Below are 19,086 nucleotides of genomic sequence, written 5' to 3'. Positions count from 1 at the left end.
TGGCAAAAAAAAGAACCCCCCCCCCCCCCCCATTGAATTCAGTTTTTTTTTTCAATTTCGCATTACCAAGTACAGTTGGTCCTGCAAAAAACATGCCCTTATATGGGTCTGTAGATGAAAAAATTAGAGCTATGGGCAAGGGGGAAAAAATTAAGTTCAATAACGAAAATTGGCCTGGTCCTTAAGGGGTTAATGCAATCAGCAGGCACAAGAGTGAAGACAGGGCAAGGAGTTAAATGTGGCACTGGCAGATGCAACCTTACAGTCTAGTCTGCTCCTACTTGTACTACTTTTGAGTCTGCAGTCTCTGTTTTCTCTCTATACTTGCATATAGGCCATGTGATTCTCGTATGCAAACTGTTGATTGTGTGCTTTCCTCCCTATCTACAGCCTAAGTGAGTTTGTCCTAATAGCACAGGGGAATTTCTGAGTGGAATCTGGTGAAAAAATTCTGTTTGGAAATTCAGTTGCAGCAGATTTCCTTTGTTTTCAATAGGATTCTGCTGCACCGTGCACATGGAAGAATTTCCGCAGCAGAAACACCTACTGTGGTAATTTAACCCCTACAGGACTATTGACATACCGCTACGTCACGAAACCCTGGGTCTTAAGGACCCATGACGTACCGATATGTCATGGGGAATTCCGGTCCCCGCCACGTGCCGGGTGTGCATCGTACCGGGATGCCTGCTGAAATCATTCAGCAGGCATCCAGTGCAAATGCCCAGGGGGGTCATGAATTCACACTTGCGATTTGCTGCGATTCCGGGGATGCGGGTCACGTGTGACCTGCTGACCCGAAGATACATGGTGATGGGGGGTGTAGGATACACCCCCAATCACCCACTGTATCTCTGGGGAGGTGGTGATTTCGTCACCCCCCAGGAGCGCTGGTATTGGCTGGACGATCGTCTTTGGCTGAACGATACCCCTTTGGATAGGGGATGAGATGTCTTAGCGCCGGAGTACCACTTTAACCTCTTAAGGGCGTACCTGTACGCCCTACTCCTGGTCCCGGTATTTAAAACAGGGTTACGCCGTGACCCCGCGTCATACCGGGTCGGTCCTGGCGGCTAATGATAGCCGGGACCCTGGGCTAATAGCGTTCGGCACCGATCGTTGTGCAGCGCGCTATCATCCCTTTAGACGCTGTGATTAAAGTTGATTGCCGCGTCTAAAATGAAAGTGAAAGCTTCCCGACAGCTCAGTCGGGCTGATCTGGACTATTGCAATAAAATCGCGATGTCCCAATCAGCTAGCACGTGAGCGGAGGTCCCCTTACCTTGCTCTGTCGCATCCGATTGGAGTTTGATTGCTCCAAGCCTGAGATACAGGCTTGAGCAATCGACCACCTATAACAATGATCCATGCAAAGCTATGGCTTTGCAGGGATCAGGGTAAAAGATCAGTGTGGGCAGTGTTATAGCCCCCAATGGGAGCTATAACACTGCAAAAAATAAGTGAAAAAAAAAAAGTTTATAAAGGTCATTTAACCCCTTCCCTAATAAAAGTTTGAATCACCCCCCTTTTCCCATTAAAAAAAACAGCAGTGTAAATAAAAATTAAAATAAACACCGCATGCAGAAATGTCCGAATTATAAAATATATATCGTTAATTAAACCGCACGGTCAATGGCGTACACGCAACAAAATTCCAAAGTCCAAAATAGTGTGTTTTTGGTCACTTTTTATATCATGAAAACATGAAGAAAAATCGATCAAAAAGTCTGATCAATACAAAAATGGTACAGATAAAAACTTCATATTACTGCACAAAAAATGAGCCCTGATACCGTCCCGTACGCGGAAAAATAAAAAAGTTACAGGGTCAGAAGATGAGAATTTTTTACGTATAAATTTTCCTGCATGTAGTTACTTCCTCCCGCCCTGCCCGGCCGCTGGAAGTCCGGAGAGGACAGGGGGAAGACCGGAGGACGCGGCGGGGACGGGGGAGTGCTGGGGCCCGGCCCCGGTACTTACCTCGTCCCTGAAGACCCGGAGCCCAGCGGTGGAGACGGTGGCGGTGGCGACAGGTGAGTTGAGTTGCTGTTTCCCAGCATGCCTGAGAATGTTTGGGAGTTGTGGTTTTGCAACAACTGGAGGCACACTGGTTGGGAAACATTGTCTGTTTCCTAACTCAGTGTTTCCCAACCCGTGTGCCTCCAGCTGTTGCAAAACTATAACTACCAGCATGCACTGATAGACTGTGCATGCTGGGAGTTGTAGTTTTGCAACAGCTGGAGGTCCCCCCCCCTGTGAATGTACAGGGTACATTCACATGGGCAGGGGGCTTACGGTGAGTATCAGGTTGCAAGTTTGAGATGCAGCAAATTTTGCGCAGCCGCTCAAACTCGCAGCGGGAAACTCGCTGTAATCCCCCGCCCGTGTGACTGTACCCTAAAAACACTACATATACACATACCCCTACACAGCCCCCCTCCCCAATAAAAATGAAAAACGTCTGGTACGGCACTGTTTCCAAAATGGAGCCTCCAGCTGTTGCAAAACAACAACTCCCAGTATTGCCGGACAGCCGTTGACTGTCCAAGGATGCTGGGAGTTTTGCAACAGCTGGAGGCACCCAGTTTGAGAATCACTGGCGTAGAATACCCCTATGTCCACCCCTATTCAAATCCCTAATTCAGGCCTCAAATGCTTATGGCGCTCTCTCACTTCCGAGCCCTGTCGTATTTCAAGGCAACAGCTTAGGGCCACATATGGGGTATCGCTGTACTCGGAATAAATTGCCTAACAAATTTTGGGGGGCTTATTCTCCTTTCACCCCTTATGAAAAGGTGAAGTTGGGGTCTACACCAGCATGTTAGTGTAAAAAAATTAATTTTTTACACTAACATGCTGGTGTTGCCCTATACTTTTCATTTTGACAAGAGGTAAAAGGGAAAAAAGCCCCCCAAAATTTGTAATGCAATTTCTCCCGACTACGGAGATACCCCATATGTGGGCGCAAAGTCCTCTGGGGGCGCACAACAAGGCCCAGAAGGGAGAGTGCACCATGTACATTTGAGGTGATTTGCACAGGGGGGGAGGCTGATTGTTACAACGGTTTTGACAAACGCAAAAAAAAAAAAAAAAACACATTTGACCCCATTTCGGAAACTACACCCCTCACGGAATGTAATGAGGGGTGCAGGGAGAATTTACCCCCGACTGGTGTCTGACAGATCTTTGGAACAGTGGGCTGTGCAAATAAAAAATTTTGTACAGCCCTTTGTTCCAAAGATCTGACAGACACCAGTGGGGGGTAAATGCTCACTGTACCCCTTGTTACGTTCCTCAAGGGGTCTAGTTTCCAAAATGGTAGGCCATGTGGGTATTTTTTGCTGTCCTTGCACCATAGGGGCTTCCTAAATGTGACATGCCCCTGGGCAAAATTTGCTCTCAAAAAGCCCAATATAACTCCTTCTCTTCTGAGAATTGTAGTTCGCCCGTAGTGCACTTCAGGTCAACTTATGGGGTACCTCCATACTCAGAAGAGATGGGGTTACAAATTTTGGGGGGGATTTTCTCTTAACCCTTGCAAAAATGTGAAATTTGGGGGAAACACACATTTTATTTATTTTTTTTATTTTTTTTTTTACATATGCAAAAGTCGTGAAACACCTATGGGGTATTAAGGCTCACTTAATTCCTTGTTACGTTCCTCAAGGCGTCTAGTTTCCAAAATGGTATGCCATGTGTTTTTCTTTTGCTGTTCTGGCACCATAGGGGCTTCCTAAATGCAACATGCCTCCCAAAAACCATTTCAGAAAAACGTACTCTCCAAAATCCCCTTGTCGCTCCTTCCCTTCTGAGCCCTCTACTGCGCCCGCCGAACAATTTACATAGACATATCAGGTATGTGCTTACTCGAGAGAAATTGGGCTACAAATTTAAGTATAAATTTTCTCCTTTTACTCCTTGTAAAAATCTGTGTCTGATAGATCTTTGGAACAGTGGCCTGTGCAAATAAAACATTTTGTACAGCCCACTGTTCCAAAGATCTGACAGACACCAGTGGGGGGTAAATGTTCACTGTACCCCTTGTTACGTTCCTCAAGGGGTCTAGTTTCCAAAATGGTAGGCCATGTGGGTATTTTTTGCTGTCCTGGCACCATAGGGGCTTCCTAAATGCAACATGCCCCTGAGCAAAATTTGCTCTCAAAAAGCCCAATATAACTCCTTCTCTTCGGAGCATTGTAGTTCGCCCGTAGTGCACTTCAGGTCAACTTATGGGGTACCTCCATACTCAGAAGAGATGGGGTTACAAATTTGGGGGGGGATTTTCTGCTCTTAACCCTTGCAAAAATGTGAAATTTGGGGGGAAACACACATTTTTGTGAAATTTTTTTTTTTTTACATATGCAAAAGTCGTGAAACACCTATGGGGTATTAAGGCTCACTTAATTCCTTGTTACGTTCCTCAAGGCGTCTAGTTTCCTAAATGGTATGCCATGTGTTTTTTTTTTTTTTTGCTGCTGTTCTGGCACCATAGGGGCTTCCTAAATGCAACATGCCTCCCAAAAACCATTTCAGAAAAACGTACTCTCCAAAATCCCCTTGTCGCTCCTTCTGAGCCCTCTACTGCGCCCGCCGAACAATTTACATAGACATATGAGGTATGTGCTTACTCGAGAGAAATTGGGCTACAAATTTAACTATAAATTTTCTCCTTTTACTCCTTGTAAAAATTCAAAAATTGGGTCTACAAGAACATGCGATTGTAAAAAATGGAGATTGTGAATATTCTCCTTCACTTTGCTGCTATTCCTGTGAAACACCTAAAGGGTTAAAACACTGACAGAATGTCATTTTGAATACTTTGGGGGGTGCCATTTTTATAATGGGGTCATTTGTGGGGTATTTCTAATATGAAGACCCTTCAAATCCACTTCAAACCTGAACTGGTCCCTGAAAAATAGTGAGTTTGAAAATTTTGTGAAAAATTGGATAATTGCTGCTGAACTTTGAAGCCCTCTGATGTCTTCCAAAAGTAAAAACACGTCAATTTTATGATGTAAACATAAAGTAGACATATTGTATATGTGAATAAAAAAAAAATTATTTGGAATATCCATTTTGCTTACAAGCAGAGAGCTTCAAAGTTAGAAAAATGCAAAATTTTCAAATTTTTCATCAAATTTTGGGATTTTTCACCAAGAAAGGATGCATGTAATGCCGAAAATTTACCACCAAAATAAAGTAGAATGATAACTAAAAGTGGGGATAAGTGTTTGATCGCGGTGAGTCCGACCGCTGGGACCCCCCCCCCTCGATCTCCCTAACTGGGCCGCCGCCATAAGCGCTCATGGTGAGCGCTAAGGCGCATAGTGTCGACCTAGAGGTCGACGGTGATGCCCCGCCTCCTCCCCATATAGTTCTATGGGGGATGCGGGGAGGCACGAATGCTGCCTCCCCGCCTCTCCCATAGAGATGTATGGAGGAGGCGTGCTGGCCGCAACGTCATGCTGCGGCTGGCACGCCCCCTGCACGGGAGAGCCACGGCCCTGTACAGGAGATCGCCGGGGGCCCCAGCGTTCGGAACCCCCGCGATCAAACACTTATCCCTTATCTTGAAGATAGGGGATAAGTGTTTGTAACGCTGCAGATGTCCTTTAAGGGGTTAATATTCAAATACAATCCAATTGTCTTTCCATTCAGGCAGATTGAACACATTAAAAATAACATCTGCCATATTCTTATTATGTCATTACCAAAGTATTGAGTATTCTAAACAGGTAATGTATAGGTGTTCTAGCAGCCAGAGTGTTCTGTATATGTGGAATACATAGCTTCTATTAGACAATAATGGCAGCAGTTCAATATGCTACAAAACTATGGAATATATGATGGAGCTTTCTGTGACCAGAAATCTAGTTTGAAAGAAACTATATTTACAAATAAGTTATACTGTATGGGGGCATGAACCTGTGAAACTTCTTAAACCCTGGATATAGAGTGGATTCAGGTGCATGATCGTTGGCAGCTGTGCATTACCAAGGATATTTTAGTGTACATTATATGATTGTAAGAAAAAATTCTGCTTATCTCAATATTATCTAAACAGTCTTTAAATGACTTTTTCTGATTGTTAATAATTATTTGCAAAGATTTAAATTCCATAGGATTAGTCACTTTTAGTAGTTGCCTGTTGAAATGCCCCTGTAAGCATATAGTGGCATGGCCATCCTGCAGGTGTTTATCTCCTGTGTATGTGATTTCCTGTACTCTGCACACGTTTTTTTTTTGTTTTTTTTACCTTCTTGCTCTTCCTGTAGTACAGAAGGACATCTTCACCTTCCTTATAGCTTCACTGTTCCCTGGCTTTTTACCTTCTATTTCTCAGAAGGGATTGTGTTTCATATGCTGATCAGCAGATAGTGTAGTGTCTAATGAGTGCAGGAATAACAGCACAACTGCCAAGCCTTTTTTTCCCCATAAACCCAGGTATTATGAGGAAGGGATTATTTTTATGAGATAAAATATCTCTGTGATTAGATGTAAGTTTGGGAAATGTACATATTCCTATTTTAATTATAATTATTTTTTTATTAAATCAACTTTTTAAATATGTTATAAAAAGAAAATAACATCTTTCCTTCTATTATGGATTTAAGGTAAAAAGGGCTAAAATAAGATTTAATTAAATGTTATGTTTTACAGAAACCAGCAAACATCCTGGTTATGGGGGAAGGTCCTGAGAGAGGAAGAGTCAAAATAGGTAAATAAAATTAACATAAATACATGTGATTTCTGCTTTAAACATGGCTGTCTGTGATTAAGATTAATCTTTCATTAAAAAAAAATACTAACCACAGATTAAATAATAAAATATAGCTTCTATATTAGTTTTTTTTCCCTAAATATATTGTATGTCTAAAATTCAAATTCTAATCTAACTAGATGACATCAAGAAGAACCAGTGTTCAGGATTAGTACATTTATATATAACATTCAAATAATTAAATCTTAGAAAATGAGCAAGTAGGTCCATTTTACATACTAAAGGGATTACCTCACAATTACCTTATTCTATATTTTGTAAGTCAGGTAAGCATGGATGGAGTGGGATCAAGAACTCAGTCCACTCCATGCAGAGCCAATGTCTGCTGCTTACTATAGCTAACAGTGCGGCAGTACCTGGAAATGTAGATAACTCTGCTCTTGGCTATTTAACATTTGAGTTGTTATGTAGAGGGGGGTGCTCAATCTATCACCTAATAGGCCCTCTCTTCACAACATGATCAGCAGTTTCAGTTTACATTGAAGCCAAGGTCCTAATGAAGGCCTCTAGTGTTTGCCCTGTGGTACTCCTGTACTTCTGTACTACAACCTGCCTTCTAGGTGTAGCAAGGCAGCGGCACCTGCGCTCTGTTCAGAGAGCAGAGCTCTCACTCTTTGGCAGCTGTTAGCATATTCGTTATGGGAGCTAGACGGATGGGCAATATGGAGGAGGCAGGGGAGCTCGGCGAGCTAGCTCTCCACCTCCCTTGTGTAGAGCTGTGCAATACATCTACAAGAAAGAAGACACATAACTTTTCAAAGACTGCATTGATTGCTGTAACGAAGGACTTTCTTTTAACCCGTCCAGGACACAGGGTGTACAGGTACGCCCTGACGTCCTGGTACTTAAGGACCGTTAACAGGGTTTAAACCATTCTCTCGAGTGGAGAAAGGTTTAAACCCAGTGGGTCCCAGTTGCTATAGGCAGCCAGGACGCACAGCTAATGGTGGGCACCGCATCGGGCTGATGCCTGCCATCAAAGGGGTACTCCGGTAGAAAACTTTTGTTTTTTTTTCTGTAAATCAACTGGTGCCAAAAAGTTAAACAGATTTGTAAATTACTTCTATTAAAAAATCTTAAACCTTCCAGTACTTATTAGCTGCTGAATACTACAGAAGAAATTATTTTCTTTTTGGAACACAGAGCTCTGTGCTGACATCACAACCACAGTGCTCTCTGCTGACATCTCTGTCCATTTTAAGAACTGTCCAGAGTAGGAGAAAATCCCCATAGCAAACATATGCTGCTCTGGTCAGTTCCTAAAATGGACAGAGATGTCAGCAGAGAGCACTGTGCTCCAAAAAGAAAAGAATTTCCTCTGTAGTATTCAGCAGATAATAAGTACTGGAAGGTTTAAGATTTCTTAATAGAAGTAATTTACAAATCTAGACAAAAAGAATTTTTTAGGCTCAAGGTCTTTGGATAAGGAACATACTTGTTGGTTAAGATATATGAAATATTTATTAATTAATTACTATCAACTGATAGTCTGGGATCACAGTGCCCTTGTAAATCCACGGAATCAGAAGATTCATAAAAAATATAAAATCATAAAATTCATATGTATATTCATAAAATAAAATTATGTATATCTATAGATGTATAAGACCACTGAAAAGGGTAGCAGCTATTTCAAATCGGCACTCTGGATAGTATTTGTATATAGATAATGTCCATCAAAGTGCCAGTGCAGTCCTGAAAATATATATCACAGTCTATCACACTTATAAATGTCCTTTTAAGACAATAAAGTGGCAGTTGAATAATATTCAGGTGTCTGTGGCTCCAGACTTAGATGTCGCTCTGTATGTTATATAGAGCAATCCTAGGATGCTGTATTCCACAGCGGTAAATTCAAACTATGCGCATAGTGTTTGAGAAAGGTTTAGCTCACCGGTCCTGATGCAATTCTCGGGAGGTAACTTTACCGTTCCTTGCTTGTCCTCAGCGATGTCAGGCAGCCGTCTGTCCCCGCTCTCTGGCCTGAGAGCGCACCGCTGGAGTCTCTGCCGACTCCTATTCGCGCAATGTTAGCAGATGGTGGGTGATAGATACAGGGGCTGCTGCGCTTGCAAGACAGGTAATCCAGGTGGCATCCTCGTGTAGAGAGCGCGCGCTCCCGGTCTCTGACCGCGCGCTCAGAAATGTCCGTGTGATAGCCGGTAATTGCTCTGGACTGCAAATGATCATAGTGGTCTCATACGTCTCTTAGGGGGGGGTCGCCGGACGCGTTTAAGCACCAACTAGGTGCTTTCTTCAGCGGCTTAAATATATATGTACTGGGGGTCTCAGAGTGTATCTTATATAGGGTTGAGCTCCACCCTCTGTTCTGATGTCATGCCAGAGTTGTAAACATTATAGTATCTCACATCGTTATGAATGACTATGTGTTCTGTGAGTCAGATTAAAGGGGTACACTTACTCTATGTGAATTAGACACAACAAATGAACAAAAATACAGACAAAGATAAATAAAATAAAATAAAGAAATATGAAAAAAGGAGCACTTATTCAGCACTCAAAAATCTATACATATAGAAATGGAAATATATGTAGAAAATGAAGAATAAAATATATAAATAGGTAGTGTGATACGAAAAATAGTAAATGGGATATATAACATCAATGCCAGAAATATCAAAATGCATATGTATAATTAAATAAATATATGTGCGTAAATATGGGAGGATATTACAGATATTAAAATTGTTCATACTGATAGCCAACCGATATAAATCAATAAAAATTGATAGCTGAATAGTTTTAGAGCCTCAGACTATTCTGAACTAATATTTTAATTTTAATATTCATAAAATGCACCCATAGAGATAAAAATGTAAATATGAATAATTAATATAAAATAGTGCACTAGATGGAACATGAATAAAATGTGTGTCCAAAATGTGGAGAAATGGGGAGTGGGACCCTCCTAGGATCGATCGGCGTGCTGGAAAACAACAGCCAAACGTCGAAGGGTCGTTAGAGGGGCCCACCCCCTGGGGGTCTTCTTCTACCTAATCTTGAAAACCGAACAGCTCCAGATCGTTATTGAGGCCTTTCGGGGCTAAGGAGCCAAATTCAAAAATCTTCCGTGATTCTGCCCTCGACATTTTAGATATAAAATTACCTCCTCTCCAGTCTTGTTTTATTTTCAGTAGTGCCACATATTTTAGGTTATTATAAAACAAGACTGGAGAGGAGGTAATTTTATATCTAAAATGTCAAGGGCAGAATCACGGAAGATTTTTGAATTTGGCTCCTTAGCCCCGAAAGGCCTCAATAACGATCTGGAGCTGTTCGGTTTTCAAGATTAGGTAGAAGAAGACCCCCAGGGGGTGGGCCCCTCTAACGACCCTTCGACGTTTGGCTGTTGTTTTCCAGCACGCCGATCGGTCCTAGGAGGGTCCCACTCCCCATTTCTCCACATTTTGGACACACATATTTTATTCATGTTCCATCTAGTGCACTATTTTATATTAATTATTCATATTTACACTTTTATCTCTATGGGTGCATTTTATGAATATTAAAATTAAAATATTAGTTAAGAATAGTCTGAGGCTCTAAAACTATTCAGCTATCAATTTTTATTGATTTATATCGGTGGTTATCAGTATGAACAATTTTAATATCTGTCATATCCTCCCATATTTACGCACATATATTTATTTAATTATACATACCGTATATACTCGAGTATAAGCCGAGTTTTTCAGCACGATTTTTCGTGCTGAAAACACCCCCCTCGGCTTATACTCGAGTGAACTCCCCCACCCGCAGTGGTCTTCAACCTGCGGACCTCCAGAGGTTTCAAAACTACAACTCCCAGCAAGCCCGGGCAGCCATCGGCTGTCCGGGCTTGCTGGGAGTTGTAGTTTTGAAACCTCCGGAGGTCCGCAGGTTGAAGACCACTGCGGCCTTCAACATCATCCAGCCCCCTCTCACCCCCTTTAGTTCTGAGTACTCACCTCCGCTCGGCGCTGGTCCGGTCCTGCAGGACTGTCCGGTGAGGAGGTGGTCCGGTGGGATAGTGGTTCCGGGCTGCTAACTTCACCGGGGAGGCCTCTTCTAAGCGCTTCGGGCCCGGCCTCAGAATAGTCACGTTGCCGTGACAACGACGCAGAGGTGCGTCATTTGCGTCATTGTCAAGGCAACGCATCTATTCCGGGCCGGAAGCGCGGAGAAGAGGCGCCCCCGGTGAAGATAGCAGCCCGGACCACCTCCTCACCGGACCACCTCCTCACCGGACAGTCCTGCAGGACCGGACCAGCGCCGAGCGGAGGTGAGTACTCAGAACTAAAGGGGGTGAGAGGGGGCTGGATGATGTTGAAGGCCGCAGTGGTCTTCAACCTGCGGACCTCCGGAGGTTTCAAAACTACAACTCCCAGCAAGCCCGGACAGCCGATGGCTGCCCGGGCTTGCTGGGAGTTGTAGTTTTGAAACCTCTGGAGGTCCGCAGGTTGAAGACCACTGAGGGCGAATGATGAGAAGAGGATGATGAAGGGGGGGTGTGGGGATGATGAAGGGGGGTGGGGATGATGAAGGGGGGGGGGATGATTACAAGGGGATGATGAAGGGGGGATGTGTGGGATGATAAGGGGATGATGAAGGGGGGATGTGCGGGATGATAAGGGGATGATGAAGGGGGGATGTGTGGGATGATAAGGGGATGATGAAGGGGGGATGTGCGGGATGATAAGGGGATGATAGGGGGGATGTGTGGGATGATAAGGGGATGATGAAGGGGGGATGTGCGGGATGATAAGGGGATGATGAAGGGGGGATGTGTGGGATGATGACAAGGGGATGATGATGAGGATGTTAATGACGGGTCTGGATGATGACAGGGGGGGATGAGGTATTTCCCACCCTAGGCTTATACTCGAGTCAATAACTTTTCCTGGGATTTTGGGTTGAAATTAGGGGTCTCGGCTTATACTCGGGTCGGCTTATACTCGAGTATATACGGTATGCATTTTGATGCATTCTGGCATTGATGTTATATATCCCATTTACTATTTTTCGTATCACACTACCTATTTATATATTTTATTCTTCATTTTCTACATATATTTCCATTTCTATATGTATAGATTTTTGAGTGCTGAATAAGTGCTCCTTTTTTTCATATTTCTTTATTTTATGTTATTTATCTTTGTCTGTATTTTTTTTCATTTGTTGTGTCTAATTCACATAGAGTAAGTGTTCCCCTTTAATCTGACTCACCGAACACATAGTCATTCATAAATATGTGAGATACTATAATGTTTACAACTCTGGCATGACATCAGAACAGAGGGTGGAGCTCAACCCTATATAAGATACACTCTGAGACCCCCAGTACATATATATTTAAGCCGCTGAAGAAAGCACCTAGTGGGTGCTGAAATGCGTCCGGCGACCCCCCCTAAGAGACGTATGAGACCACTATCATCATTTGCAGTCCAGAGCAATTACCGGCTATCACACGGACATTTCTGAGCGCGCGGTCAGAGACCGGGAGCGCGCGCTCTCTACACGAGGATGCCACCTGGATTACCTGTCTTGCAAGCGCAGCAGCCCCTGTATCTATCGCCCACCATCTGCTAACATCGCGCAAATAGGAGTCGGCAGAGACTCCAGCGGTGCGCTCTCAGTCCAGAGAGCGGGGACAGACGGCTGCCTGACATCGCTGAGGACAAGCAAGGAACGGTAAAGTTACCTCCCGAGAATTGCATCAGGACCGGTGAGCTAAACCTTTCTCAAACACTATGCGCATAGTTTGAATTTACCGCTGTGGAATACAGCATCCTAGGATTGCTCTATATAACATACAGAGCGACATCTAAGTCTGGAGCCACAGACACCTGAATATTATTCATCTGCCACTTTACTGTCTTAAAAGGACATTTAGAAGTGTGATAGACTGTGATATATATTTTCAGGACTGCACTGGCACTTTGATGGACATTATCTATATACAAATACTATCCAGAGTGCCGATTTAAAATAGCTGCTACCCTTTTCAGTGGTCTTATACATCTATAGATATATATAATTATATTTTATGAATATACATATGAATTTTATGATTTTATATTTTTTATGAATCTTCTGATTCCGTGGATTTACAAGGGCCCTGTGATCCTGGACTACCAGTTGATAGTAATTAATTAATAAATATTTCATATATCTTAACCAACAAGTATGTTCCTTATCCAAAGACCTTGAGCCTCAAAAATTCTTTTTGTCTAGTACTCCCTTTTCAAACACCTTGGGTACAGGTGTTAGTTTGAGTTGCCCGGGTCATTGTAGTGAAACTTTCCGCAGGAGCCTCTCCGCTCTTCTTCTATATTGCCTAATTTACAAATCTGTTTAACTTTCTGGCACCAGTTGATAAAAAAAAAAAAAAAAAAAGAAGTTTTCCACCGGAGTACCCCTTTAACCCTTTAGATGCCGGCATCTAAAATGTAACTAAAATTTTCCCTTTAGACGCCGGCATCTAAAATGAAACTAAAATTTTCCCGGCAGCCCAGCAGAGCTGATCGGGACTATCGTGACAAAATCGCCATGTCCCGATCAGCTTACTGGGCAACAAGAGGGTCCTCATCTGCCTCTTTGTCATCCTGTGGGGGCTAAAAAAATTTAATATAAAGTGTAAAAATAAAAGTTAGTAAAAGTGAATTAACCTCTTCCCTATCAAAAGTGGAAATCATCCCACCTTTTCCCATTTTTTTTAAACATAATAATGTATATTAAATTTCAAATAATCATGTGAAGTACCACCGCGTGCGTAAATGTCTGAACTATTAAAATATAAGGTTAGCTAAACCGCACGGTCGATGGCGTACACATAAAAAAATACCAATGTCCAAAATTGTGCAGTTTTGATCACTTCATATACCATAAAAAAATAATAAAAAGCAATCAAAAAGTCCCTTAAAAACAAAAATGGTACTGATAAAAACTACAGACCACAGAAAAAAAAATTAGCCCTCAAATAGCCCTTTATACAGAAAAATAAAAAGTTATAGGGGTCAGACGATGACAATTTTTAACATACTAATTTTGGTGCATGTAGTTAGGATTTTTTAAAAGTAGAAAATAAAATAAAACCTATATAAATTGTAACCATATGGACCTACAGAATGAAGATCAGATGTCATTTTTACAGAAAATTCCACTGTGTAAAAACAGAAGCCCCCAAAAGAGAATTTAGATTTTTTGGGGTTTTCAGTAGATTTTGTTATTGAATGAAAGTCCTTATATGGGTTTGTAGGTGCAAAATTTAAAGCGGTATGATTTTTTAGAAGGAAAGGAGGAAAAAACAAAAGTGCAAAAAAATGAAAATTGTCCTGGTCCTTAAGGTCAAAATGAGCTTGGTCCTTAAAGAGCACCTGTCATCAACTAAACTTTCCCTGATCCCCCTCCCCATCTGTCCCTTACTCTAACTATGCCTATCCCTGTGTTTATTTAGGTTTAAAACGCTGTGGAAATACCTTTTTTTTTATCTCTCTTCTTTAGCTCAGGAGCACTGTCTTTCTGAGGGGTGGAAGGAGGCGGGTCCCGGCAGGCATGATGTCACATGAAGCCTGGCCGGGACTCTGCTTCTGCCAGTCTTCCTGTATGCTGCTCTCCCTCTGCAGCAGTGTTTCCCAACTAGGGTACCTCCAGCTGTTACAAAACTACAACTCCCAGCATGCCCAGACAGCCAACAGCTGTGCATACAGACTAAGTACAGGGGAGGGACGGCAGCCTCTGTCTCTCTCTCTCCTGTGTCTCTCTGCACTAAAAAGTCAATGCTGAGAACCAGGGGCGGTGGGAGCAATTATAGAGGCAGTAATTAAGATGAATGTCGGGGGGGGGGGGGGCACAGAGCAGGGAGTGCAGTGAGATAATACAATGTATAAGATAACGTGTGGTGAGGGGCAGGGAGAACACAGAGCAGGGGGGAGGGAGAGGTGACTGGCCTCTGTTATATGAGAGGCATGTGCAGGCTTGTAGCTCTCAGTACTGCTCCAGGCTGGGAGAAAATCCTGAGCTGAGAGTACTGAACTTCCTGTGGAAGGACCAGAGCCCTTTCAGCATTAGTCCTAAAAGCTGTACACTTACTATGAAAAGCATAGGAAGCTGCCTGCAGACCAGGCATAGAAGAGAGACCCCTAGTGGCCAAAAGTATAAAATGAAAAAACTGGTATTAATATTAATATTTTTTAATGAAGATATATTACAATATCTCTTCACTAATGATTATGAACAACATATTAAAAGTTTTTGTTGATGACAGGTACTCTTTAAGGAGTTAAAGCTATTCAGCCACACTATAAGAGTACATTCACACATGCGGATTTGCAGCGTATTTTACGCTGCAAATCCGCTGGTGAAGGCCCGCTCTCTGCTGGCTTTACATGTGCCTGCCCGTAGCGACAATACGCCACTACCAGCAGACACACTGCGATGTGCGAGGCACAGTATACTCGCACATTGCGGGAGCTCTCTGCCTAGCTCAGAGCAGGGAGAGCGGCTGCGATGTGCAAGTACGCCGCGCACATCACTGCACTGTGTCTGCTCGTAGCGGCGTATTGCCGCTAGCAGCAGGCACATATAAAGCCAGCATACAGCGGGGCCTTCACCAGCGGATCTGCAGCTAAATATGCTGTGAAAATCCGCACGTGTGAAAGTACCCTAACTCAGTATACTGATGTTTTGTGTGGGTGAACAGCTTGTCCATTTCTCTTTAAAAAAAAAAAAAATTAATAATAAATTTAACAATATCATAAAAATAAAACATTACTAATATACAAATTACATCAAAGCAAAGCTTGTCTATCACAGAACTTTTTTATGAATAAATATCTTTTTTTTAATTATATAATTTTATAGCCTCAGGTGCCCTGATTTCAAAGACATTTTTACTTTTTTCCTACACTGTCCAGTATTTTAGTTGACTATTTGTACATTCTTTACTGAATTGTCTGACACACAAGATTTTTTTTTTCAAAATGGGGTGTACATGCTGGACTCACAGAGGGTGTGATTAGGAAGCTGAGAGGTGGTGAATTAAAGGGGTCCTCTGCCCCTAGACATCTTATCCCCTATCCAAAGGATAGGGGATAAGATGTCAGATCACGGGGGTCTACCGGGATGTACCATGCAGCACCCACCTTTAGCGGCTTCCGGAACCACTGGAGGTCCTTAGGCTGAGTCCATCTCGACCACGAGGACGGAGCATAGTGATGTCACGGCTCCGCCCCCATTTGATGTCATGCTCCGCCCCCTCAATGCAAGTCCTTTGACAGCTGCCGAGCCCCCTCCCATAGGCTTGCATTGAGGGGGCGGAGCGTGACATCACACGGGGACAGAGCCCTGATGTCACTATGCTCCATCCCCATGATCGCCAGTAATCAGACCCAAAGCGAACACGCTCCGGGACTGATTCTAATGGGGTGCGGCGTGGAAGATCACGGGGGTCCCCAGTGGCGGGACCGCTGCAATCAGGCATCTTATCCCCTATCCATTGGTTAGGGGATAAGATGTCTTGGCGCTGGAGTACCCCTTTAAGTTCTGGATTGTGGTATCACAGGTTCTAAATCACACCCCCTTTACTTAGCATTCACACACTATTTTGCATAAAGTTCACACACCTGTCTGACTATTGAGTAAAAAGCACAGAGCTAACCTAATATTAAACCCCCTATATCTCAGGAATAGGGAAATGCAGCAAGAAAGTAAAAGCACATCTGGATTCAGGGCCCCTAAATTGGCCATTTTAACCCCCCTCCAAAGACGGAAAAAAAAATGAAGCCCCATCTTTGATGATGGAATAATAAAAAAGTTTTCTGGGTTTTCAGTGCTTAATATAGTACATTAAATGGTGCCATTAAAAAAGGCAATTGTGACACTGTGTATTATTTTTTCATTTATGGTGTCCAGTGAGTAAATAACATTATATTCAATAGTTTAGAAATTTTCAAATGCGCTGATGACCCTGTAAGTTGTATTTTAGCCACTTTGTCTTCCAAAAAACACAGAACAAAATGCAATCAAAAATACCCATTTATGTCAAACTTCTACCAATAGAAACCAATAGATGCCATTAACTCTTTGGATACACATGACATGCAGTTACATCATGTGCGCCATCAGCTCAGGAGCTGAGATCACTTCATAGACAGCAGGTGCTGGCTGCTATTAACAGTTGGCACACATTGTTAATGACTGATTATCAGTGATCAGGCTAATATCACTCATTTACCCTCTTAAATGCTGCAATCAATGTTTGTTGTGGCATTTAAATGGCTAAATGACTGTTGCTGGCTGGGTGTATGATCGGCACCCCTGCAGAGTGATTTCAGGTTACTGATCAGTTAATATGGCAGCTGAAGACCTTTTGAAGTCCTCTGTGCATGCCTTAATTAGCTGCAGAGCCCCAGTCTAACTGATCAATGTAATGCAATAGCTTTGCATTGATCAGTATAAGCAATCCAAAGATTGCTTATTTAAGTCCCCTATAGCGAGTATAACAAGTATAACATTTTTTTTACAAATATTAAAAAAACACCCAATAAAAATTCAAATCATTCCCTTTTCCTATTTTTAAAATAAGAAAAATAAATAAAGTAACAACATATTTGATATGGATGCATGCAGAATTTTCCAAACTATTAAAATATAACATTTACATCCCATATCAGAAATAAATGATTAAAAAGCGAGTAAAAAGTTCCATCTAAGCCAAAATGGTACTAATAAAAACTACATATCATGTCACAAAAATTAGCCTTCGCAGAATTTGTTTTTTTGTAAAGGTTAGAATAAGGCAATTTGAATTTCACCAAGATTTTATGGTAAAAGGTGTCATTGCTTAGTATTAATGGCCCTGATTCCCCAAACAAAGAAAACAATTACTGAAAAATAAGAAAAGCATAAAGGAATGAGGGGAGGGAAAAGGGGTATGGGGGGAACCCCCTGCAGCCAAAGCAGCATAGAAGAAGACAAAGTGAACAATGTGACTCAGAACTGGAAGGGGGAAGCAACAAGAAAACCCACACCTGTTTAGAAGGAAGAAGAGTTAGTCGAAAGAAAGCAACCCCATGGATGCCCATGAGGGCAGAACTGGAGAGGAGTTGAACTGTATCCACGAGGTCCAAGGTGCTGTAAATTGGGCAGTAGAATTATATTCATCTGATTTAAGCACTTCTAGGAACATTATGTAGTTAAGGGCATCAACCCATGTCAAGCCAGTAGGAGGATCACGAAATCTCACAGTCTAGGAATAATCTGTCTCATGGCTCCAGTGTAGTTACAAAGACAATAGATGGTGGACAATAGACAATAGCCACCAACACTTTCTCCTTGGGAAAACAGGTGCTGCCTTAAAAATGTACAGGTATCCGACTTGCGCCATGCTGTTCTTCATGACAACGTGATGGGCTATCAACACACAATTTAGTGGCATTTTGGAAGAGGTTTAGAATGCTTATGCCCTGTGGTGAATGCCAAAATCTGAGAGACCAACACCAGAAGACATTTTGAGTGCAATAAGAAGAGAATGTTTGAGACAGGCTTCCTACCATGCCATACAAAATTAGATGCTATCTGATGTTAACTTGAGAAATAGTAACTAGGGACAGTCAACAGTAGATTTAGGAAAATGAAAAGAAATTTAGGAAGGAAATCTACTTTCAAAACTTTCACCCTGACAAACCATGCAAGTGGAAGTAGAACATTAATCATGTGAGAGAATTTATCATATTAGCTCTGACCTCATGATCATGGACAAACCTGTCCTGCTCTATGTTGATTAATTTATTAATAAGAGGACTGAGCCGGAGGGCCAACACCTTTAATATAAATGTTCATGTCTACATTAGTGAGAAAGATGGGACGGTAATTCTCATAGGACGAGTGTTTCCCTTGTTTTGGTGTGACTGTAATGTGAGCCTGTAAAGACTGGGGAGGGATAGGGGCACCTATAGACTCAGCATTTAGGGTCTCAAGAATTTGTCTGTGCCTGGAGAAGAACTGGGCCCAGAAGTAGGAGGTGCTGGTTGTAAATTGAACAGTTGTTTGTACTAAGAATGATCCTTGTCCAGAATGTCAGAGGTTGTATGCATCGGACATTTGATCAGATGGTAAAGAAGAATAACTTGGTTTGGGGCAATTTGGGATGCAATATTCTAGCTAACTATTTCTCACATGTGTCCCATACTCATAGTAACCCTGTTCTAATTCTATTGTGAAGACACAAAGATTGTATGTCCAGAAGTGCAAGAATCTGATGTCTAAAATCTCCTCTTGCAGAGTGGGCATGGGGGTTGATTTGT

General features: G+C 42.4%; 1 protein-coding gene across 7 annotated transcripts in view; it reads left to right on the top strand.

The window, feature by feature from the left end:
• Positions 1-19,086, top strand: part of CDK19 (cyclin dependent kinase 19) — a 438,492-nt gene that overhangs the window by 211,406 nt on the left and 208,000 nt on the right. For all 7 annotated transcript variants that reach the window (XM_056566332.1, XM_056566331.1, XM_056566326.1 and 4 more), the window contains one exon: positions 6,661-6,718. In XM_056566332.1, coding sequence (XP_056422307.1) covers positions 6,661-6,718 — 58 coding nt within the window. The remainder of the gene's footprint in view (positions 1-6,660; positions 6,719-19,086) is intronic.

Source organism: Hyla sarda, chromosome 3 (assembly GCF_029499605.1).
Source record: "Hyla sarda isolate aHylSar1 chromosome 3, aHylSar1.hap1, whole genome shotgun sequence".
NCBI classification, from domain to species: Eukaryota; Metazoa; Chordata; class Amphibia; order Anura; family Hylidae; genus Hyla; species Hyla sarda.
Note: the sequence above shows the minus strand (reverse complement) of the source record. Positions and strands in the feature narration are given on the sequence as shown.